We start from the raw sequence: 23921 nt of genomic DNA, 5'->3' as shown, positions 1-23921 counted from the left end.
TGACGCCAGAGACCAGCACTAAGCTGTTGCAATGTGCTGACCCCCACAGGACAGTCCTCCCTATCCCTAGGTTAAGGAAAAGAAACAGGAAGGAGACCTCACTGTTGCTGGTTTTTCAGCCCTGTCTCAAGGCCAAGTGAACTGGCTGGTTTCTTGCAGTCGGTGATCAGATGTGGGATAGGGCGGAGCCCCTCCACCCTGCCCATCTTCTTCTCCTCCTCATTGGTACTGGGACTCCGTGATCCAGGCTGGCTGCCCAGCTGGCCAACCTAGTAATAGGCTATCAGCTGCTGGCCAGGGGGACCAAATGCTGTCTGTCTGACTAGCTGGATGATGGAGTCACTTTGAACTGAGAAGAAAGAACCTATGTGTGACAGAGGCCTGAGCGTCTTTCCTTTGCCTGCAGTGCAGATGGGTATTTTGAAAATAGCCTTCTGATGTCCCAGCCCGTGAAGGAGAAGTATCGTCCGGATCAATTCCTGAATTCCAGATTAGGTAAAAGTACCACCTTATCATACTTGAGCCATCTCAGTCTTGTTCTGCACTCTGTCTGCCATGGCAATCCTAGAGAGCAGATCCTTCACCTTGCCGCCATCCTGAAAGGCATTCCCTCACAGGTGACGGCCTACGCATACCTTCAAGACCCTCAGACACAGTGTAGTCTCAGTTGGGGCTCTGTCTCTTTCCTCAGATGAGCCAATTTCACACGGTCTATCGGTGTGGATCCAGATCCTAGAAATGAGGACAGGGGCATTGTGGGAGGTGAGGATATGAAAGAGGAGGTCAAGGCAATACTCTAAGCCGGGCGTGGTGGCTCACGCTTGTAATCCCAGCATTCGGGAGGCTGAGACCTGGAGGATCGCGGTTCGCGGACAGCCTCAGTTACTTAGTGAGGCTCTTTGCAACTCAGTGAGACCCGGTTTCAAAATAAAGAATAAAAAATAGGGCAGGGGGTGTACCTCGGAGGTCGAATGCCCCTGGGTTCCATCCCCAGACCCGCAAAAAAAAAAAAAAAAAAAAAGAAAGAGGAGGTCAAGGCAATACTCCAGACATCTTGTCCCAGAACTGGAACAGGAGCCCAGATGAGATTTCCTCAGAGAATCTACCAAGAGGAGCCCTGGGGACCTGACCTTCAACCAGTCAACTACACTGTGCTAACAGCTAGAAAAATGGGAGAAAGAGGGAAAAGACCAACTATGTTGGCTCTCAAAGAGCTACCACTCTGGTAAAAAGACGTTAGAGGCAAACCATGTTACCTCCCTCAACACTTAATGTAATGTGTGGAGGCCCCAAGGGAAAGAAATTATGGCTTACCAGAATGTGGTAGAGCAAAACTGTTTTAGCATCGGAAGCTAGCCACGTAAATTTTGGAGAGTAAATCAAGCTCCATTTGTTCTGTGACAAAGATTTTGGCCATCAGAAACATAAGCTAAGTCAAATCATGGGCACCATCTGGTGGAGAGAGCTGTCCTGCCACCTCAGGGCCCTTCTGTCAAGATGCATCTGCTGTGACCTAGGGGTATCTCATGAGAGAGAGAGGCGGGGGGGGGGGGAGGAAAGGAAGAGGGAGAGGGAGGAGAGAGAGAGAGAGAGAGAGAGAGAGAGAGAGAGAGAGAGAGAGAATGAATTGGGGAAGAATATTTGATGAATTTCTCTTGACAGCAGGCCATTGAGGAGAAGGTACATGTACAGACCATCATAAGCAATGATTATTTTTTTCAAAACCTTAACAAATTGCAGGAATACCTATCATTTCTTCATCTGAGTAGTAACCGCATCAAAATCTCAGACATTGTCTTTTTGGGCTCTGAAGCCTCCTTTAGACCCTACAGCTGGATTAAAATTTGTAGCATGTAACTTCCAGTGAATTACAAGTCTAGTTCACATTCACGCACACACACTTACATGAACAAACATGCACGCACACACACGCACACACATGAACACACATGAACACACATGAACATACACACACGCATGCACGCACACACACATAAACATACACACACACACACACACACACACACACACACACACACACACACACACCACGTTTCTCCTCCCAGTTACTTTTTCCTTCCAAAGTTGGCATCTACAGACTGGCCAAATGGATTAGAAAATAAAACCCAACAATATAACTGCCTACAAGAAACTCACCGCCTGCAAAGACATACACAGACTCATAGAGAAAGAATGGAAAGTGATATTCCAAGCAAATGCTATCTAAAAGCAAGCAGGAGTAGCTATGCTTACACTTGATAGACTTGGAGGCAAAATCAGTTAGAAGAGACAATATAGGTCACGGTATCAATAAGAGGTCAATGCATCAAGAAGGCATAATGATTATAAATTATAAACAATCATTGCACTGAATGTCAGAGCACTGAATTTTAGCAAACACCACCAGACATAGAGAAAGACAGACCCCCAATACAATACCAGTGGGTAACTTCAGTACCTCACTCTCACCAATACATAGGTCACCCAGACAAAACCCAACAAGGAAACACTAGAATTTAACTACATTTTAGGTCAAATGGACTTAACAGGCAGCTATAGAATGCTCCATTGAACAGTTACAGAATATATACCATTTTGAATATACACAAAATATACACATATTTTCATATACGTATATTATTTATACACATTATAGCACATGGGATTTTCCTAAAATAAACCACATATTGGGCTCAAAGTAAGTTTCAACAAATTCAAAAATTAAAATTATTTCTTGCATCTTATTTGATCTCAATGAAATGGAACCAGAAGTCAACAGCAAGAGCAACTGCAGAAATTATACAAATGCATGGAAATTGAGCAACACAGTATTGAATGGATGAATGGGCCACTGAAGAAATCAGAGGGGAGATTTTAAAAGCCCTTGAATCAAATGAAAATGGAAGCACAACATCCCAGAACTCGTGGGACACAAGGAAGGCGGTGCCATAGAGAAACTGATCACATTGAGTGTTTACATTTGAAAAATAGAATCGTTCAAATGAATAACCTATCGAGGCATCTCACAGTCTTAGAATAGCAAGAGCAAACCAAACCCAAAATCAGTAGGAGAGAAATCATAAAGATCAGAGCAGAGATAAATGAAGTAGAGACTAAAAGAATAATACACAGAATCGATGAAGCCAAGAGTTGGTTCTTTGAGAAGATAAAATTAATAAACTATAACTAACTAACCATAGAAAGAAAAATAAGACTCAAATAAAATTAGAGATGAAAGGGAATATTTTGAAAAACTATATTGGAAAATTTTTCCAATTGGAAAAATTTTAAAAGTGTGCCAAAAAGATATTATTAAAAAAAAACTAAATAAATAAGCCGGGCATGGTGGTGCACGCTTGTAATCCCAGCATTCAGGAGGCTGAGACAGGAGGATCACAGTTCACTGACAGCCTCAGCTACTTAGCAAGGCCCTTTGCAACTCAGTGAGACCCTGCTTCAAAAAAAATAATTAAAAAAAATAGGACTGGGGGTGTAGCTCAGAGGTAGAATGCTGCTGGGTTCCATCCTCAGTACTGGGGGGTGCGGGGAGGAAAAAGAGAGACTAAAAAATAGGGCTGGGAGTAGCTTGGAGGTACAATGCCCCTGGGTTCTATCCCCAGTACCAAAAAAAAAAAAAAAGCTAAATTAATAAACATTAAGTAACCGGGCGTGGTGGCGCACACTTGTAATCCCGCGCTTGGGAAGCAGAGACAGGAGGATCGCGCAGGTTCGAAGCCAGCCGTGCGCGCTGGCTTAGGAGACCCTGTTTCCAAATAAAAATGTAAAAATAGGTCTGGGAGTGTAGCCCGGAGGTAGAAGGGCTTCCAGGAACCCCAGTACCACCAATAAATAAATAAATAAATAAATAAATAAATACATAAATAAATACATAAATAAATACATAAATAAATACATAAATACATAAACATTAAGTAATGAGATTGAAGCAGTAATAAAAGTCTCCCAACAACATAAAGCTCAGGACTGGATGGATTCACTGTAGAGTTTTACCAGACTAACACCAAACTATCTCCTCAAACTATCCTATAGAAGAGAAAGGGTTCCTCCCTTTCAAATAAACTCTACAAAGCCAATATAATCCTGCTACCAAAACCTAACAAAGGTACAAGGAAACAAAAAAGAAATCAACAGGCCAATATCAGGGATGAACATAGATGCAAAAGCCCCAAATATTTGGAAATTGAGTTCAATAGCACATTAAAAAGATCATATACCATGATTAAGTAGGTTTCTTTCCAGCGATGCAAGAATGGTTCAATATGTAGGAATCAATAAATATAATACAGTGCCTAAAGAGAATCAAAGATAAAAGCCTTTATACCGAAGTACAAAAGACCCAGAATAGCCTCACTTTAATTGGCTAGGAGCCAAAGCCCAGCCTGACCATCTACTGCCACCCTCCCTCTCCAACTTCCAGTCGTCCCAGGATTTCACCCTAAGATTCAAGATTCCAGGGCTTTGGAGCTCATATCCTAGGGGCCTTGGGGAAGGAATGACTGGAAACCTGAACTGAGTTCCATCCCAGAGAGGCACAAGTGGCATGGGGGCTGCATTCGTGAGTTGGGGTTGACCCTAGAGCTGACACGGAGCAGGCGGCCCCAGGCCCTGGGGTAAGCCCTCTTCCCCTGCTTCTCCAGGCCTCCGGGGTCTGCAGGTCTACACACTGCACAGGGAAGAAAGGCCCAACTACCGTCTCAAGTGCTTGGCCTGGTGGAAGAGCCAGCCTCAGTGGCCTAGCTGGGGCTGGAACCAGATCTCCTGTCCTTGCTCCTGGCAGCAGGCACGATGGGACTTTCGATTCCAGCCCATCCTCACAGGTGACTCCTCCTTCCACCCATCACCCCTACCCCACCCATTCCCAGGCATCCTCAGTCCCTCCCATCCCACCCCCACCCAAAGCCCCCCAGCCTGACCTGAGGATGCCTGGCCTCCTTACAGGCTGGTGGGGCTTCAGCAGCAGACAGCTCTGCAGCTTCTCCTCCTGGCGAGGTGGTGTGTGCTGCAGCTACGGGCGCTGGGGAGAGTTTCGAGAAGGCTGGAGTGTGCAGAGTCCCTGGCAGTTGGGTACGTGAGTCCACGGGCCTCCACAGGAAGCCTCTCGCCCCCATCTCCTCCCAGCTCCTTCCCCGCTGGCCCTCAGTCCCCGATGTTGTGAAGTTAGGAGGTGTCCTCCATCCTCACCAGCTGGCATTCTAGCGATTTGTGGCCAAGTGTCACTTGCTCCATTTCCGCTTGGCCCCACGGCCCCAGCCTGGAGCGGGGACAGGTTTCTAGGCCAGAAGAGAGTATCTGATCTGACCCATTCCTGGCCCACATGAGCAGACTATCTGAGTAAGACAGTCAGCTCCCCACAGAGACCCTCCAAGGGAGTAGAGCATGGATAGCTTGGGGAAAGGGTGTCCACCCATCCTCTTCTCCCACCATTACTGTCCCCATGCCATCATCCATTCCCTCCCCACTTCAGCTCCTTGAGAGCTGTGGGACTCAGCACAACACCCTTCAAGAAAGCAAGTTTGCTTATCTCCTGCCTAGAGACCACGAGGCACCTGCCAGGGAGACAGCAGCTGGTCCATCACCAAAGGTCACCGAGCAGAGCAAGATGTGAGCCGCGGTGTGCTCCTGCCCCTCATGCCACCTTGCAGCTCTAGGGCCTCACCCCTACCCCTAATATGCACCCGTTCTCCACAGACCAGGAGCTAGAGCCACAGAACTGGTGCTGCCGCTGGAACGACAACCCCTTCTTCTGCACCCTATACCAAACACGGAGGCCCCGCATCAGCTGTGCTGGGTACCAGCCCCCACGGCTCGGTGAGGGTCAGGGCATAGAGGGAAGGGTGGCCTGGTGACCTGCGGGAGGTGGACCCTGGGGTTCGAGAAGATCAGATTCCAGAGGCAGAGCTGTGGTCCCAAGGGAAGATGGGGACAATCCCAGTGTGAAGCTGATGGCAAATGGAGAGGCTTTGTTTGTTTGGTTTTATTTTGTTTTTTTGGTGGTACTGAGGGTGGAATCCAGGGGCTTTTCTATCTCCGGGCTATACTCCCAGACCTATTTTATACTTTATTTGGAAACAGGATCTCACTAAGTTGCTGAGAGCCTCACTAAGTAACTAAGGCTGCCTTTGAACCTGTGCATCCTCCTGTCTCGCCTTCCAAGTACTGGGATTACAAGTGTGTGCCACCATGCCCAGCATTGGAGAGGCTTTGTACACAGGGACAGGGAAGGGTTGAAGATGGGGAGGAACTCACAGGTCCTATACCCCCAGGTTTGTCCACTTAGACAGATGCCCTTGCTGGCGGGCAGTGGGGAATGTCAGACCCTGGCCCTGGTTTGCTAATGTGTCCTCTCCTTTTCTCCAGGCTGGGCATTTGGGGACCCTCACCTCACCACTTTGGATGGTGCCAATTATACCTTCAATGGGCTGGGGGACTTCCTGCTGGTCCGGGGCTGGGACGGGAACTCCTCCTTCCAGCTGCAGGGCCGCACTGCCCAGACTGGCTCTGCCCAGGCCACCAACTTCATTGCCTTTGCTGCTCAGTACAACTCCAGCAGCCTGGACCCCATCACCGTGAGTGAGACAGTGCCCCGGGATCCCTGCACCCCCTCCCAGAGGCCCCTCAGGGACCTGGGCTGGACACAGAGGCCCAGGAGGAGGAAGAGAACAAGGAACAGGAATAGAGGGCGGAGGGAGGAAGGACATATCCTGCCGGTGGGGAAATCCGAGTAAACCTTCAAGGCAGGGCTGGGGTCGTGGCTCCTCCTCCTCACAGCTGCTTCACTTTGAAAAACTAATTGCCTCCAGTGTCTTGATTTTCTTATAGTTAAATGGGTGTGAAAACATTGCCTACCTCAACAGGGATGTCCTGAGGTTTTGGTGAAATAACCGAAGAAATGCACTGGCCGGTGCCGAGCTCCCATTGCTGCCCTCTCCCTCTCCTGGGCCCAGGCTTCTGGTCCCGAGTTGCTCTCCAGAGCCTTGCTTCTGGACCGTTGCTCCACCTGCCAGTCAGGCTGAAGCCCCCTTCACTTCCCCTCCAGGTTCAGTGGTTCCTGGAGTCCAACAACACTATCCGTGTCCTACACAATAACCAGCAAGTGACATTTGAAATGCAGCAAGAAGACCCAGGTGGGACCCCGTCCCCAAGCCAGTCAGCAGGGCGCCCCGCGTGTTGGAGGGAGGAGGGGGCAGTGCAGTGGCCAGGTCCCATCGGCAGCAGTGCCAGCATCATCCTCACCAGGCACAGTGCATTCAACTCTCCCTCCTCGCCCCTCTCCTTCCCCCAGTGCTGAGATAGCCCCTGACCTCAGGCCCCAGGAAGAGGGGCCAGCGCAGGCTCGAGGGTGACCTGGGTGTCTGGTTGGGGGCCACTAGATGAGGCGGTCTCAGAACATCCTCGGAGTCTCATCTCCATCCTGAGCCTTTGCAGCTGCCAGGCCTCAGGGGCTGCTGTGTGCCAGCACCACCATCTCTTCCCTTGCCCTCCATCTTCTAGACCTGGAGCTATTCAATGCCACCGGAGTCCTGCTGACCCGCAATGGCTCCCTGGTCTCAGCCAGCTTCGATGGGATGGTGGCCATCTCCGTGATGGCTCTCTCCAACATCCTCCATGCCTCCTCCAGCCTCCCAAAGGAGTATCAAAACCGCACAGAGGGCCTCCTTGGTGAGAAGCAGGCACTTGCAGCCCCAGAGGGAGGCAGCTGGCCCTCCCCAGGGCCATGGACATCCCTGCCCAGCCCTCCTCCCATCCCCACGTCTATCCACCCTTCCCTTCCCCTTGCCTTCCACATGCCTCCCATCTTCCTTCCCTCCCTAAAGGAGAGGGCAGGGTGTGAGGTCAACCTCCCCCTCCTCCTGGGGGCCTGGATGGAGACTAGAGGTGACGGACCAGCTGGATGCTCCTCAGGGAAGGCAGAGCCACATTCCCCTGGAAGCCAACTTCCCACTCTGTCCCTCAGGGGTCTGGAACAACAATCCAGAAGATGACTTCACCATGCCCAATGGCTCCACCGTGCCCCGAGAGAGCTCCGAGGAGACCCTTTTTCACTATGGAATGACCTGTGAGTCTGAGCCTCAGGCTCCTCAGGGCACATGGGGGAGGCATGGATAAGGGTTGTGTATGATGTCTCCCTCAGCCTCTGTGGACCAGACCTCCATCCCGGGTAAGGGCCTGAGGATTCTGCAGCCAACCCAGCTGTGCCCCCTACCATCTTACCTGCATGTCTCTACTGGAAAGAGAGGGCAGGGGGCAGGGGTGGTCCTCTGGCCTTTGCTCAGAATCCAGAGCAGAATCCAGAAAGCTGGAGCCAGGGTGTAGCTCAGGAGTAGAGCACTTGTCTAACATGCACAAAAGCCTGATTTCAATCCCCAGCACCCCAAAAAAGGAAAAAACTACAGAAGCCAGAAGCCACATTGGCCCTGCCCGCCCCCTCCCTGCCTGAGTGAGGGTGAGGGCTGGACACAGACAAAAGATGTCTCACTGGCACCACTTATCACCACCCGTGTTACAGGGGAAATCAAGGGATCGGGCCTCCTTGGCAAGAGGGACAACCCTGTGCCTTCCAACTTCACCCCTGTCTTCTATTCCCAACTGAGAAACCACTCCTTGGATGAAAAGTTGACCTCTGCATGTAACGGAGATCAGCAGTGCATCTACGACATCTGGGCCACTGGAGACGAAAGCACTGGACTTCACACCAAGACGTTCTCTGAAAGTTATCAGCAGATGAACGGCACCCTCAGTAAGAAGTCAAGGCTAGGAAGGGACACACCTTTAAGGCTTCACATTTATTCCTTTTTCCCCCCCTATTTGTTTGTTTTTGTGGTACTGGAAATTGAACCCAGGAGCAGTCTACCTCTGAGCACACCCCAGCCCATTTTAGTTTTGTTTTGAAACAGAGTCTCACTAAATTGCTGACTCACTAAATTGCTGAGGCTGGTCTTGAACCTGCAATCCTCCTGTCTCAGCCTCCCAAGTACTAGGATTATAGATGTAATTCAGTTGTATTCCTGTAATGGCTCATTTTGTGGTTGTTACTATTGCCAGAGTCCTATGGCAGTCAGAGGCCTGACTCTGGGGGCCCAACAAATCATTTTCTGGTGTCACCCCAAACACCAAGCAGAGGAAGTCATGGTAAAAAGAGGAAAGAACTTCAATCAGTGTCGCTACACTGGGAAGACAGGGGACCCACATCCTCGGCCTTGTCTTCGAGAGGCCGACGATGAGTTGGAGATTTTGTAGAAAGGGGCATGAGAGCAAGGGTTCTGCTTTTGCACAATGGAGACAAAGCAGGGGATCTCGGTCAGGTGTGGTCTGATCCGTCATCATCTCGGGACTGGACAAGGCAGGGCTTTGTTAGGGATAAGAAAGCTGCTGCTCCGGGGGTAGGGGGAGCAGCTTATACTCATCACAGATGTTGGTCCATCAAACTTGTTCTGGGGATCCCAGGTGACTCAGAGCAAAGGAGACGTGCAACTTGGAGGCAGAGATGCCTAGTCTTCCAGCTGCTTTAAGCCGCCCAGCAGACATGTGCAGGCGAAAGTGAAGCGTCCTTCACTTTCCTCCTCTGCTCAGAACCCTCTGAGGATGTGGAGACTCCCCAGCCCGCTCAGCTCAGAGGCCTTGGTGGCCCTCGTCAGCCGGGCCCTGGACTGCACTCCCTGCACTCCCACCCCACTGGCTTCTCAGAGTTCCTCAGCCACCAAGCTCACTGGCAGCCTGGGGACTGCACATGCCACGCTCTTCCCTGGAAAGCCCTTCCCCGGCAGCCCCGCCACAGGCTGGCGCCCGCCCTCCTTCCATGTCCCTCGCTCGGCGAGGCCTCTCTTGGTGACCCTATCTAAAATTTCACGTTCACCCACACTTTCTATTCACCCGTGCCTCCTATTCATCTTTCCTGCTTTATTACTTTTTACTACTTATGACTACATATATTTTATAATGGGGGGTTACTAAGGATTGAACCCAGAGGCACTCTACCTCTGAGTTACACCCCCTCCCCTTTTTATTTTATTTTATTTTTTATTTTGAAGCAGTGTCTCACTAAGTTGCTCAGGGTCTCAACAAGTTGCTGAGGTTGACCTTGAATGTGTGATCCTCTTATCTCAGCCTCCCAAGTACTGGAATTCCAGGTGTCCACCACCCCGCCCAGTTATATTTGTAATTTTCATAGGTTTCTTTTTTCACTACTTGTTCCTTGCTTTATCCTAGAACAGAGCTGCCTACACATTAGGCGTTCAATAAATATTTGTTAAATGACTGAACATTCGAATGGAAATAGCAGGGATCCAAGACGCAGTCCATGATAGAGATCTGCCTGCCTCTCTTTTTCCAGACAAATGCAGTGCCCATCTAGACACTGACAACATGGTTTTCAGCCCTTTTCCAAAGATAAAACTGTGATGACTCAACATCTCTGCCCTCTAATTCACTTCACTCTAGGCCCACCATGGTGCTCTGTGAAGGAAAAAAAAAACTTGAAAATTTCCTGTTTAAGGAGGAGATAGAGAGAGACTGACAGTTTGGGCAGGTGGGCAGTCCCAGGCCAGTGTGCTCTGCGTAGGTGTAGGGCAGGGACACAGGGTGATTCCTGCTTCCAGAGGTGAGTCACAGGCCTGGGGATGCCTTGCACAAATCAGGAACAGAGAAAGGAGAAAGGTACTCCTCAAAGCCGGGCGTGGTAGCACATGCTTATAATCTCAACATTCAGGAGGCTGAGACCAGAGGATCGTGGTTCGCGGACAGCCTCAGCTACTTAGTGAGGCCCTCCGCAACATAGTGAGACGCTGTTTCAAAATAAAAGATAAAAAATAGGGCACAGGGGTGTGGCTCAGAGGTCAAATGCCCCTGGTTCCATCCCCAGACCCGCAAAAAAAAAAAAAGGCACTCCTCCCTCCCTTCCCAGATCCTGTCTCAGATCCAGTCTCTTTTTTGTATTTCAGATCAGTTCCCGCCCTCCATCAGAGGCTGCGATAGAGTTGAAGCCTACAAGAATCAGACCACAAGGATTCAGTGCACCAGCAACTCCGAGGATGTCATATTTACTCTGGGAGAGAACCACACTGACTTGGAGCTCTTTGGTACGAGTCTTTGGGAGTGGGGACAGGGTGGGTAGAGGATGAAGTCAGAGTCAAACTGGTCACTTTGCAGCTCTTGACCTCCCAGCGCCCGTCACATTTCCATCTGAATCTCCAAGGTCAGCATTTCTTAGGAACAATACCTATAATTCAGATAGGTCCCCCAACCCCAGCAAACAGACAGCTAGACTGACACTGGGCACAGCTGACCCAAAGACCCTTTAATCTTCCCCTATTAATATGCAACCATCTTTCATCGTCACTAAGCATTCACCAAATTACCAGAATAGTCAAGCACACAACAATTGAAAATTGTGAGTTTATGACGTTTTCATGTCTGTGCAAAGAAGGCTATAACATGGGACAAAATTTAAGGAGATAAAAACACCCTCTGTGGTGCTTTTCTTGCCGTTTTCTGTTGGTCAGTGTGTGTACGTGGCTTTGTCTCGCCTCGCCTGGTTTTCTGTGCGGGGCCCACGCACAGCTCGTCTTTCCCTCTCAGTAATGGTGTTAGCGACCCCCAGGCCTGCAGCCACCGGGACGTCATGCTTGATCCAGGTCAAAGCACAAGGGGTGTGGCTTTCCTTCTACTGCCTAAACTAACTACGCTGGTGACTGTTCTTTGCTGAATCAAACCCTTGGAGCCCTTATTCTGAGCTCTGACTCTGTGCAGGGTGCTGGTGGTGGGGGTTCTTTATCTGCGTCCTTTTTACTCCATGTGACATCTGCCCTGGTGCAAGACAAAGGTGCCAGGAGATTTTCTTCTCCTCCTGGCTCCCCTCCTGAAGAGTGCTGGCCTGCAAGTTACTTGTTTGGAAATTCTCTCAGTCCATCGCCTACCATCAGCTCCTTTCAACCCGCCCTTTTAAGGAGGCTTTTCCTATTTTCTTGAAAAACACAAAGACAGGTTTGATCAGAAGATATCTAGCACTGTTTATCCATAGTCTGATGTCTGAGTGGGTAGCGGCTCAAAGGTCCTGTGGTGAAAAGGGTGGGGTGGGGAGAAATCGGGGCGAGGGATGGGGCCTCTTCAAGGCAAAGCGGGTTGGTGCCTACAGTGTAACCTGGGGAAGTGTCAGGAGGATCCCGGACTTCACTTCCATCTCCCGGGACATCCCATCCCAGCACAGGCCCAAGCAGGCTCTCTTCCGGGGCAAATGGCTTCCCCCTTTGTGCAGTCCCAGCGACACTCAGTAAGTTGGGCTAGCGCTACCTCCTTCCCTGGAAACATGACCAGGATATGAGTCCTGCTCAAAGGAGGTACCTGATGAGATTTGAGGGGCGGCAGCAACTGAGGTATCAGGTACCAAGATGCATCAGAGCACAGAGTAGAGCAGGCTCCCAGCCCTCAACAACCTCATCTTTCCTGGACAGAGAATGGGACTCTACTGTGGACACCAAAGTCGGCAGAACCATTCACTCTGGAAATTCTCTCAAGAAGCACCAAGACTAACTTGCTCTCCGTGCTCCAGCCCAAGACCGTGGCCTGCTTTTGCAACGCCAAGAGCCAGTGTCTGTACAACCAGACCAGCCGGGTGGGCAACTCCTCCCTGGAGGTGAGCGCTGGAGTGCTGTGTGGAGGGAAGGACGGGAGCTCAAGGGATGGCAGCAGCCTCTCCTGGGCAAGGTGCACGTCACCAGGCAGGGAACCGTGGTGAGGGCGCATGCAGGCACCAACCCCAGGCCACAGACCCGTGTGTGAAGGATAGAACTTTCTGTTTTGCTCATAGCTCAACTGAGTTTTTATGTGCCGCCTCTCATTCCGCTAGCCTGGTAGTAAACTTCCCCTCGGCCTTTCTTATGTGGCACGGAGGTGTGGGGTGGGAAGGCACCCTGAGCTCCCTGGGCAGGAGTACAGGCTGGTCCTCAGCACAGCTCTGCCTGGGAGACACTGTGCTGTGCTGTGCTATGCTATGCTCCCACCAGGAGGAGCCTTCCAGAGACGGCCACTGTGGGCCTTCTGCCCAGAGAGCACAGATCTTCCTTCCTGGGTCTCAGCAGCACAGTGCTAGGAAGAGACACACAGGTCCCTCTTTTTTTCTCTCTCTTTTTTTCTTTTTTTATTCTTCCTTTTTCTCTTTCTTTCTTTCTTTTTTTCTTTTTCTTTTTTTTTTTTTTGGTGGCACTGGGAATTTAACCTAGAGGTGTTACACCTTTGAGCTATATCCTCAGCCCTTTTATTTTTTATTTTGAAACAGGGTCTTGCTAGGTTGCTGAGCACAATGCTAAGTTGCTTCAACCCTCCTTATCTCAACCTCCCAAGAACTGGGAATGCAGGATGTGTCACCCCAGGCTCCTTTGTGTTCGCTTTCTGTCTTCTTTTTTCTGTCTTCTTCTTTACTTCTCTTTCTTTCTTTCTTTCTTTCTTTCTTTCTTTCTCTTTCTTTCTCTTTTTTTTTCTTTCTTCCTTTCTCTCTTTCTTTCTCTTTTTCTTTTCCTGCAGATTGAATCCAGGGATATTCCTACCTCCAAGCTACACTCCTTGCCCTTTTTTAATTTTTAGTTTTAAAACAAGGTCTCGCTAAATTGCTAAAGCTTCTTTGAACCTGTAACCCTCCTCTCTCAGCCTCCCAAATGCTAGGATTAGATATAAACCACCACACTGGTCTTTGCTTTCTCTTTTACTCTCTCCCTCCATCTTAGAAAGCATCTCTTTTGGTTCGGAGATATTCCTCTCCGTTTAAGTTTCTAGGCAAAAATGGTTGGTCTATATTCATGAATCTTGCCCATCTGAGTTTCTTCTCCCCTTTTTCCCTCCTCTCCTTCCCATATCAAGGGTTCTGGAGATGTGGTGAGTGGGCAGAGGCGGAGGCGCTGCTGTCCAGCAGGCAGGGGCTCAGGGTGGAGCGTGGCCGAGGGAGGCAGCGTGGGCAATGCGCGGCGTGGCTTTAGGCAGGACCTGTGGGCCTGGCCCAGCCAAGAAGGTTTTCAGTAGGTGCTGGTAGAACTGAGGCAAGGACTCAGGGCCCACGGGTCCTCACAGCAAAGGAGTCATGCAGGGACACCCAGAGGCCTCAATGGCCCAGCTGCTAGACTGCCACCCAGTGATCAGCAACCCGTTCCAGATGGCCAGCTGCAAATGTGATGGGGACACCTCCGGCCGCTTCTGTAACCGCTCCAAGGACCCCTGCACCGAGCAGTGCTTCCCAGAAGTACAGTGCATTCCTGGGACAGGCTGTGGGCCCTGCCCCACGAACATGACAGGGGACGGGCGACACTGTGCAGGTGAGCTGGAAAGGAACTGGGCCATGATGGGAGGAGGCTCGGAGGCTGGCAAACATCTCAACAGCTGGATCAGCCAGAGGCCAACCATTTGCCTCCCTTTCCTAGCAAGTCTTTAGGATGCTCAGCATAGGAACCTTGGGTAAAGAGCTGAGGGAGAAGAGCCACACAGGCAGAGGGGTGGGGCAGGGCAGAGAGCCCTGAGGCACCAATGAAAACCCCCAGCCCAAGGCTGGAATGGTCTGGAGGAGGCTAAGAGCCAGAGGCCGGCTGAGGCCCTGGGGCTCCTCCGGAATCTGCAGCCACTCCAGGCCCAGGGTCTCTGCATCTCACAGGTTGGCCATTTGGAGAAACTGCCATGGGGAACCTGGTAGCAGAGGTGCCTTGTTTTCCTCTGAGTCCAACAGCCCTTCCACCCCTAAGCCACTGCAGTCGCCATGAAGGAGATAAGAGGGAGGCCGCTCCCAACCCTCCGACGACTGCCCCAAATCAGGAGGCCACCGTGCCTTCTGAGCAGAGGCCGGAGCCGGCAGAACCCCAGCCTAGTAGAAAGGAGGAAGTCAGCCGGGCATGGTGGTGCATGCCTCTAATCCCAGTACTTGGGAGGCTGAGACAGGAGGATTGCAGGTTCGAGGTCAGCTCAGCAAGTAGTGAGACTGTCATCAACCTAATGAGACCCTGTTTCCAAATTAAAATTAAGTCGGGCTAGGGGTGAGTTCGAAGGTAGAATGCCTCTGAGTTCAATCTTCAATACCACATCAATCAATCAAGCAAGCAATTAATCAACAAATGGAGGAAGTCAAGGAAGTGAGGGTTCTTCTCTGATGCAGAGTATCTGATAACATACCACTCCTTCTGGGGAAGTGCATACCTCCCTGGCAGAGGAAGGGGGTTGCCCTGCAGAGAAATGCCTGGAAAGGGGAGAAGCATAGTTCAGGGCCAGAGTGGCCACACGCAGAACGCAAACCAAGCAGGCAGTGGGAGAAAGAAACCGAGGTGTCCTGGGACTTCTCCAGAGTCGTCAGTCCCCGGAGGACGAATGTCACTGATGTCTGCCCTGCCTCCCGACTGCCCAGCGGGGTTTGCTGACCTCCCTGCTCTCCCTGCGCCTTTAGAGGAGCCACCACTCTGCTGGAATTATTCCTGTCCTGTGAATTACTGCTACAACCACGGCCACTGCTACATCTCCCAGACTCGGGGTTGCCAGCCCATGTGCACCTGCCCGCAAGCCTTCACCGACGACCGCTGCTTCGTGGCTGGGAACAATTTCACCCCAACCATCCGTAAAGGTATAACCAGATAGAAGCCCTGCCACCCCCACCTCACTCTTCCTTTGTCTCTGGCTTCTTCTTGAGCGTGGTCAGCGGTAGCCCATGGGAGGCCATGAGGGCCACTGTCGTGGCATGGACTGTGGCCTGTGCCATCTGCAGAGGCCTTATGGCTCACTGGGGTGGGAGCCACAGAAGCCCTGGCCATGATAGAAGGGGCGCTGGGGTCGGGAGACCTGCCAGTGAGCGCCATCACTGTAGGATGGGCAGACCTCTTGGATAAGCCTGGCAAACCAAGAGGTGATGATGAATCTGCTTCTTCCATCCCCAGAGCTTCCCCTAAGAACCATCCGGCTCTTCCTCAGTGAAGACGAGGGCGCCTCTGAAGCGGATGTCAATGCCTCGGTCAGTGCTGTGTTTTGGCTCCAGGGCAACGTGATCCTAGCGGGTTCGGACCAGAGCTGGACCAGCACTCATGTGTCTTTGTCTAAATTCGATGGCCAGAAGATACTGGAGCCTCTTACCCAGGGGAGGTCTGGGGGAGCGGTAGGAAGTCAGGACGCCTTGGAATAGAGACCACAGAGGGGTTAGAATCACCAGCTCGCCCTGAGCTGAGTCTAGGGCGTCAAGTCACCTAGCCTCTGCCTCCAACTGTCCTTCAAGACCAGCACTCCTTTGGTATCATAAGGGAGAAGCACAGCAGGCATTTCACCTCTTCCCAGACGTCTCAGAGGGAGCCGGGGGCTCCCTCCTCTTGTCCCCAAAGAAGCCTAGTTACTGAGTGCCTGAGGCTCCAGGATCCTAAATGTGGGGTTCAGATCCCTGCCCCACCACTTGCTAGCTAGGGCAGGTATAATCAACCTTAAACCAGCTATTTAGTGGCTTGTATATTCAAATCGGTGAAATAATAGTACCTGTGTCTTAGGTTGTGTCAAGGTTTAAATGATAATGCACTTAAAGCTCTTAGCATAGTACCCAAAGCACAACATACATTTGAAAACTGTCACCACTATTACTAGCCTTACTACCATCCATTCCACACCTGCAACGGAGAAACCTGTTGCCATTTGTCTACTGCCCTGGCTATGGACTCTTTGAGTTCAGACTATTCCTAGTTCACCTTGACAACCCCGCACCTGGCCATCCCGAGGCCTGGCTACACAGCTGGCCTGTAACACACACGAGGGGCGGGCTGAGTTGGTGAACCGGGGGTCAGAGGCAAGGCAGGGGCCATTCATTTTGAGATTCTCCCCTAGTAATGTGAGAGAGGGGAGGGGGCAGAATGTAAAGTCTTTCACTCGCCAACAAGCATTTATTCAGCAAGGTCCCACGCCATCACTGAACTAGGCTGGAGCACAGGGGTGCAGATAGGGGTGTTGTGGCGATCCTGGGCTCACATTCAAGGTGAACCAGCCTGGGGTGGATGAAGGCACTGCAGTGGGCGAGGTGTCCTCGCTGGACTGGGCCTCACCACCACGCCACCCTCCTGTTCCCCATCCTCCATCCCAGGTGGCATACAGACTGAGAACGCTGGATGTTCAGGCCTTCTTCCAGAACAGCTTCGTGCAAAAAAAGTGAGTATAAGACTGCCCTGTCTGGACCCCCGTGTCTTATCTCCCCACCCCTTAGCCCTCACTGTCCCTTGCAGCCATCTCCTAGCACCTGCCTCGGGGAACTCCATTCAGCACTGGACTGTCGTCTCGGAGTTCCAGTACCGCACTCGAGGCCCCGTCATCCACTTCCTGAACCACCAGCTGCGGGAGGCCGTGGTGGACGCCTTCCTCCCCCGGGCTCAGAGAAGGAGGCAGAAGAGGAGCGAGGAGCCCAGGAACAACGTGTCCTTCTACCCCATCTCCCAGGAAGATGTGGACGACGTGACCGCTTGTGAGTAGCTCTACTTGGGGAAACAGTGAGACAGCTGGGAGAGTGGGTAGAGGGAGCCTGCGCAGATCTTCAGGCCACACACACTTAGGGTAGAAGAGTGTCCTGTGCCGGGTATGATGGCACATGCTTGTAATCCCAGTACCTGGGAGGCTGAGACCAGAGGATCACAGATTCATGGCCAGCCTCAGCTACTTAGTAAGGCCATCCACAACTTAGTGAGACTCTATTTCAAAATAAAGAATTAAAAATGGGGCTGGGGGTGCAGTTTAGAGGTAAAATACCCCTGGGTTCAATCCCCGGTGCCAGAAAAATAAAGAAAGAAAGAATAAAAATTAGAGCTGGGGGTGTAACTTGGAGGTAGAATGCCCCTGGTTTCAACCCCCAGTACAGAAAGAAAGAAAGAAAGAAAGAAAGAAAGAAAGAAAGAGAGAGAGAGAAAGAAAGAAAGAAAGAAAGAAAGAAAGAAAGAAAGAAAGAAAAAGAAAAATGTTCAATGGGCAGTCCCCAGACAAGAAGCAAGTTCATTTCATTTTGGTTGTTGTTGTTGTTTTGGTTTGTTTTTGTGATACTAGGGGTAGAATCCAGAGGCTTTCTACCTCCAGGCTATACTCCCAGACCTATTTTTATATATATATATTTTATTTGGAAACAGGGTCTCACTAAGTTGCTGAGAGCCTCACTAAGTAGCTGAGGCTGGCTTTGAACCTGTGTGATCCTCCTATTTCAGCCTCCCAAGCTCAGGGATTACAAGCGTGCGCCACCACGCATGGCTGTTTGTAATCTCTGAGAGAAATTTTACTCACCAGCCTTTGAGATTCCGAGCAGGGGCACAAAATGCTGGTGATGCTCCACAGGAGAAGTTTCACACAGCAGTCACCCCAAGCTGGGCTTCCTGACTGTTGCTGCTAATGGTTTTCTTTCCTTTAATAAAACTGCTCACACTTTTCTTAAAATGCCACTGCACTTAAACACACACAACAACATCACCTTTACCTTTGCCCTTTGCCTGGAAGTTGGAAACTGGAGACTGGCCGGGGGTGGAGATACCCCCCTGGGGCAAGGACTTCCCCCCAAGTCAGGCCTCCATAATCCCATCTGGAAAATGACATGGGATTTCTGAGGTCCCTTTCCACTCTCCGGAAACGTGAATCAAAGAGAACAAGGACTAGCCCATCTATTTTCTGGAGTGGGGCAGAGTAATGGGACAGTGACTATTCCCAGTACAACAGAGCCGCTCACTCACCTGAGTCCAGGACCAGGCAAGAGCTGCTTCTAGAATACAGTTTGCGCCTCTTCCCTCCTGGGCAACAAGGTAAAATCCCTCACAACTTCTGTCTGTTGGGGAGTTGGGGCCCGGGGTAAGGGTGTGGCAGTAAGGGAGCAATGACCTCCGTCCTGACTATGATGCTTGTTAAAAAAATCACTTTTTTGCCGGGCGTGGTGGCGCACGCTTGTAATCCCCGCGCTTGGGAGGCAGAGACAGGAGGATCACGCAGGTTCGAAGCCAGCCGCGCGCGCTGGCTTAGGAGACCCTGTTTCCAAATAAAAATGTAAAAATAGGTCTGGGAGTGTAGCCCGGAGATAGAAGGGCTTCCAGGAACCCCAGTACCACCAAAAAAAAAAAAAAAAAAGAAAGAAAAGAAAAGAAAAGAAAAAAAAAATCACTTTTTAAAATTTTTTTGTGGTATTGGGAATTGAACCCAGGGTCATTCTACCTCCGAGCTACATCCCCAGCCCTATTTTTTATTCCTTATTTTGAAACAGGGTCTCACTAAGTTGCAGGGAGCCTCACTAAGTAGCTGAGGCTGGCTGCAAACTTGTAATCCTCCTGTCTCAGCCTCTCAAGTACTGGGATTACAGGTGCCACCAAGCCAAGCCACAAATTGTATTATACAAATATCATGTATTTATTACAGAAACTTTAGGAAACACATGAGAGAGAGATACCCTGTAACCCCAATTCCTAGAGATGACACTATTTTGTGCATATCCCTCTTAACTCTCTTAGCTCTCTTAACTCTCTTATGCTAGGAAAGAGCATCCCACACACTGATTTTTTTTTTTTTTCGGGGTCTGGGGATGGACCCAGGGGAATTCGACCTCTGAACTACATCCCCTGCCCTATTTTTTATTTTTATTTTATTTCTTGTGGTACTGGGGGTGGAACCCAGAGGCTTTTCTACCTCCAGGCTATACTCCCAGACCTATTTTATACTTTGTTTGGAAACAGGGTCTCACTAAGTTGCTGAGAGCCTCACTAAGTAGCTGAGGCTGGCTTTGAACCTGTGCGATCCTCCTGCCTCAGCATCCCAAGCGCGGGGATTACAAGCATGCGCCACCATGCCCGGCTTCTGATTTTTTTATTTGATAGCCTACAATTAAATAGTGATGAACACAATACCTCATCTATTGCACACATTTCCCATTTGATGCATTATTTTATAATGATATAGTTGAATATAGTGTCATAATATATTTTTAAAATTATGATAATAGTTACTATGTTATTTATCTATTTATTCATTTATTTATTTATTGGTGCTGGAGATTGAACCCAGGGGCATTCTAAATTGCTGAGGCTGTCCTTGAACTTCTGATTCTGATCCTCTTGTCTCAGCTTCCCAAGTACTGGGTTTATAGGTGTGTGCCACCACGCCTGGCAATAGTTCCTGTATTGAGCACTTACTGTGTCAAGTGGTGTACTATGTACTCTGAATATGGTATCTCACTTAAATCTCACAGCATGTAAATGTATTATTATAATGTCCTTTAACAGATGAGGAAACTGGCTGGTCCTCCCGTGACTGTAATCCCAGTACTTGGGAGGCTGAGTCAGGAGAATCACAGGTTCAAAGCCAGGCTTAGCAACTTAGCAAGACCCTATTTTTTTTTTCTTTTCTTTCTTTTCTTTCTTTCTCTTTTTTTTATTTTCTTTTTCTTTTTCTTTCTTTCTTTTTTTTTTGTGTGTGTGTGAGATGCTAGGGATTGAACCCAGGGGCATTCTACCACCAAGCTATATCCCCAGACCCATTGTTTTGTTGTTGTTGTTCTTTATTTTGAAGCAGGGTCTCACTAAGTCTCAGAGAGCCTCACTAAGTAGCTGAGGCTGGCCACAAACCTGGATCTTCTTGTCTCAGCCTCCCAAGTACTGGGATTACAAACATGTCCCACCATGCCCAGCAAGACCCCATTTCAAAATAAAAAATAAAAAGGGATATGGGTGTACCTCAGAGGTAGAATGCCCCTGGGTTCAATCTAAGTATAAAAAATAATAAGAAGAAGAAAATTGAGTCTGAAAGAGTTAAGAATATTTCCCTAAATTATAACTTAGTAGCAGCAGAGTTTAAATTTCAACTCAGATCTGGCCAACTCCAAAGCACATGCTCTTTGCTAATATATTTTCCATACTTTGGAGCTGTTATTTCCTCGGTAAGGATATGCAGTAACTTATCTTCCAAGACCCTCTTCTGTTAAACATTGATTTTATCAACCATGCTGATCTGACTACCCAGATTATTTATATATAAATACATACACATGTATTTGTATATTATTAAATATATAGATATATGTATTTATGCACTCTTCCAGTTATTTCACAGGATAAATGCCTGAAGATGGAATCCGTTACTGAAAAGTTATGAACTTAATGTTAATCATTTGCTTTGTTGTCCCTGACAGTGGACATGAGCAGGCTGGCTGAGTACTTCCAATGCAGTGGCTACACAGGCTACCACCTGGTCTACAGCCCCGAGAGCGGCGTCTCCTGCGTGTCCCCATGCAGCCAGGGCCACTGTTACCACGGAGGCCAGTGCCAGCACCTGCCCTCTGGGCCACACTGCAGGTTTGTAGGCCCCTGGCAGGAGGTGGGAGGCAGGGCTGGGGAATCCACCAGGCTCTGCAGAGGGTCCAGGAACACCATGGTGCTTCTCCATTGCAAAGCTGGGATGACTTCCTTTGCAACTAGAGAGAACAGGGACCAGGGAAATGAGAAAGTTGTGCATTCCTGCCCCGTGTGGAGAATAAAGACGTTCTCTTACCTCTGAGACTCATACCAGCCACAGGCTGGTATTTTGAACATTTTGAAGATGAGAACACTGCAGTTTAGAGACATAAGGACCCTACTCAGTAGGTTAAATAGTTTGACTCTCCTGAGTCAAACTTCTCCACCTCACTGGGCTCCTTGAGAGCGATACTCTGCTGTCCCCTCATGAGAAAGGATCCCACTGTCCTGTGTCTGGGGCCAGCCTTGCCCTTCCCTAAGAGTACTCTGTCTAGAGAGGCCCTGTAAAATAGCTCCTCGACCCCCTCCATTCATTAACCATCCCAGCGACTCCCACAAGGCCAGCAGCAAGGCTGCAGTGACACCCCAGCCGCCTGTCACCTCAGTACCCCCCACCTTCCCCATGCTTTACTGCTCAAAGAAGGGGGAAGTTGAGTTGGGGCGGAGCCTTGTCCTCGGGGGCGGAGCCCTGTCCTCGGGGGCGGGGCTTGTGAGTGCACCTGCGCACCTGTGGTCAGCCTCCATCCTCCCCACTCCCGCGGTCCAGATGGAGCTGAGTCCAGGTGACACCCACGTGTTTAAGGTCCACACCAGAGGCTGAGGTCCCTCTCCCCAGTGAGGAGGCCCAGCCTGCCCTGGACAAGCTCCTTGGCCGCAGCAGCAGAGCGGGGGTGGGCCGCGCCCCCACCTCACGGCCCCTGACGGCTCTCCCTCTCTGTCCCCAGCTGTAAGTCCTTCTCCATCTACACGTCCTGGGGCGAGCGCTGTGAGTACCTGAGCATGAAACTCGGCGCGTTCTTCGGGATCCTCTTTGGGGCCCTGGGCGCCCTCTTGCTGCTGGGAATTGGGGTGTTTGTGGTCCTGCGCTTCTGCGGCGGCTCCGCGTTCAAGTACTCCTACCCCCTGGACTCAAGTTGAGGCCTCGCCCCCGGGGGGGGGGGGGGGGCTGGCCTAGAAGACCTCAGAACCCATCCCATCCGCACCGCCATGGTTTCTGGGAGGCTGGAAGGGGAAGATGAAAGGTGATACGGAATTCTTCAGGAAGAATGAAGAATGGGAATAAACAAGATCCTACCTGATCAGTAGACCTACATGCGCAGGAAGGGGCCATAAAGGCCCAATACGGCAATGGCTGGCTCCTCACACAGACATCCACAGGAGGACATGACCCTTGTGAACAGCAGGCTCTCAGACACACACACACACACACACACACACACACACACACACACACACACACACACGTCGTTAATGGGGTCATTGGCTCTAAGTTTACCAAAATGTTTTTGCACACAAAACTCTCTGGTTTACTTTTGATTAAAATCTATTTAAATCAAGTCTCTCTGACTTTTTGTGTCTCCAAGTCACGTGTTCCGTGCCCAGTTTTCTCCTGGTGGTGGGAGGGCAGAGCGTGGGGCGCTTCAGTGTTGGGGGTGGCAGAGGAGCGGGAATGGGCTGGACCCAGTCCTACCTCAGCTCTCAGGACTCTGTGCTGGGAAGCCCCACTGGGACTTGGGTCCTGGCTTTCCCCCTGCCTAGCACCTTCTTTCCCCACCCAGACACAGGCTGCAATGCTTTGGATAGGATTTGTGTCCCAAAGATCGCCCGTGGGAGGCTTGGGCCTCTGTGTAGCACTTTTGAGGCAATAAAGTCTTAAAGAGGTGGCACCCAGAGCAAGATGATTAGGTCATGGGCCATCATCCTCAGAAATTAACATACTGCCCGCAGGACCCCAGTTCCCTTGAGAGCTGGTTTTTATAAAGTGAGGACACCCCATGCTCTTGGTCCCTTTGGCATGTGGCTGGTCCCTTTCAGCTTTTCTGCCATGTTTGTGACCCTACCCTCACCAGAGGCCAAACAGATGAGGGTACCCAATCTTAGACTTTCAGCCTTTAAAACTGTAAGCTAAAAAAAAAAAGAAAAGAAAAAAAAAAACTAGGCGTGTTAATGTTTCAAAACAAAAACTTATGAAAAGGCTGGAGTGTAGCTCAAGGCAGAATGCCCCTGGGCTCCATCCCCTGTGCCCCCACATACAGAGTTGACACCAAGGAGTACAGTGGTGCACCCAGGACTTGGGAGGCTGAAAAATAGCAGGTTCAAGGCTTGTACACAGTGGCTTAGCGAGACTCTTTCAAAATAAATAGTACCCGGGGGGGGGGGGGGTAGATCAGTGGTAGCACCCCCCCAGGGTTGAGTCCTAGTGCCACAGTAAGTATTTTTTTTTTATTGAGATCTAAAAGATCATGATTCATGGAATGTCTTAGGACTTGGTTCATGAGAACATGAATGTTTAGAAATATGGGCAATTTAGGACCTGACATAAGTGAACACGTTTTTATGATCTACATTTTTGACCTGAATGTATTTACCCCAACTCATTCCTTAACATGTAGGCCCAATCTTTTCAGTATTTGGTGTACTGGTTCAATAAATCAAGAAATAACTTTGTGA

The 23921-nt window shown here is 50.1% G+C and overlaps 1 protein-coding gene across 1 annotated transcript in view; it reads left to right on the top strand.

The window, feature by feature from the left end:
• MUC4 (mucin 4, cell surface associated) overlaps positions 1-22388 on the top strand; it is a gene marked incomplete at both ends in the record, with an annotated part of 30393 nt that extends 8005 nt beyond the window's left edge. Inside the window, 20 exons of the mRNA XM_080696537.1 lie at positions 407-495; positions 4659-4838; positions 4960-5085; positions 5710-5829; positions 6379-6587; positions 7058-7145; positions 7513-7680; positions 7976-8077; positions 8153-8179; positions 8528-8758; positions 10959-11096; positions 12468-12649; positions 13870-14024; positions 14077-14318; positions 15431-15604; positions 15915-15988; positions 17093-17157; positions 17232-17467; positions 21149-21311; positions 22196-22388. Of these exons, the coding sequence (XP_080552663.1) occupies positions 407-495; positions 4659-4838; positions 4960-5085; positions 5710-5829; positions 6379-6587; positions 7058-7145; positions 7513-7680; positions 7976-8077; positions 8153-8179; positions 8528-8758; positions 10959-11096; positions 12468-12649; positions 13870-14024; positions 14077-14318; positions 15431-15604; positions 15915-15988; positions 17093-17157; positions 17232-17467; positions 21149-21311; positions 22196-22388 (2962 nt within the window). The remainder of the gene's footprint in view (positions 1-406; positions 496-4658; positions 4839-4959; positions 5086-5709; positions 5830-6378; positions 6588-7057; positions 7146-7512; positions 7681-7975; positions 8078-8152; positions 8180-8527; positions 8759-10958; positions 11097-12467; positions 12650-13869; positions 14025-14076; positions 14319-15430; positions 15605-15914; positions 15989-17092; positions 17158-17231; positions 17468-21148; positions 21312-22195) is intronic.
• Positions 22389-23921: the final 1533 nt, after the last annotated feature.

This window comes from Muscardinus avellanarius, assembly GCF_963383645.1.
Source record: "Muscardinus avellanarius genome assembly, chromosome: 5".
In the NCBI taxonomy this organism is placed as follows: Eukaryota; Metazoa; Chordata; class Mammalia; order Rodentia; family Gliridae; genus Muscardinus; species Muscardinus avellanarius.
This window is presented reverse-complemented; position numbering and strand designations above follow the sequence as displayed.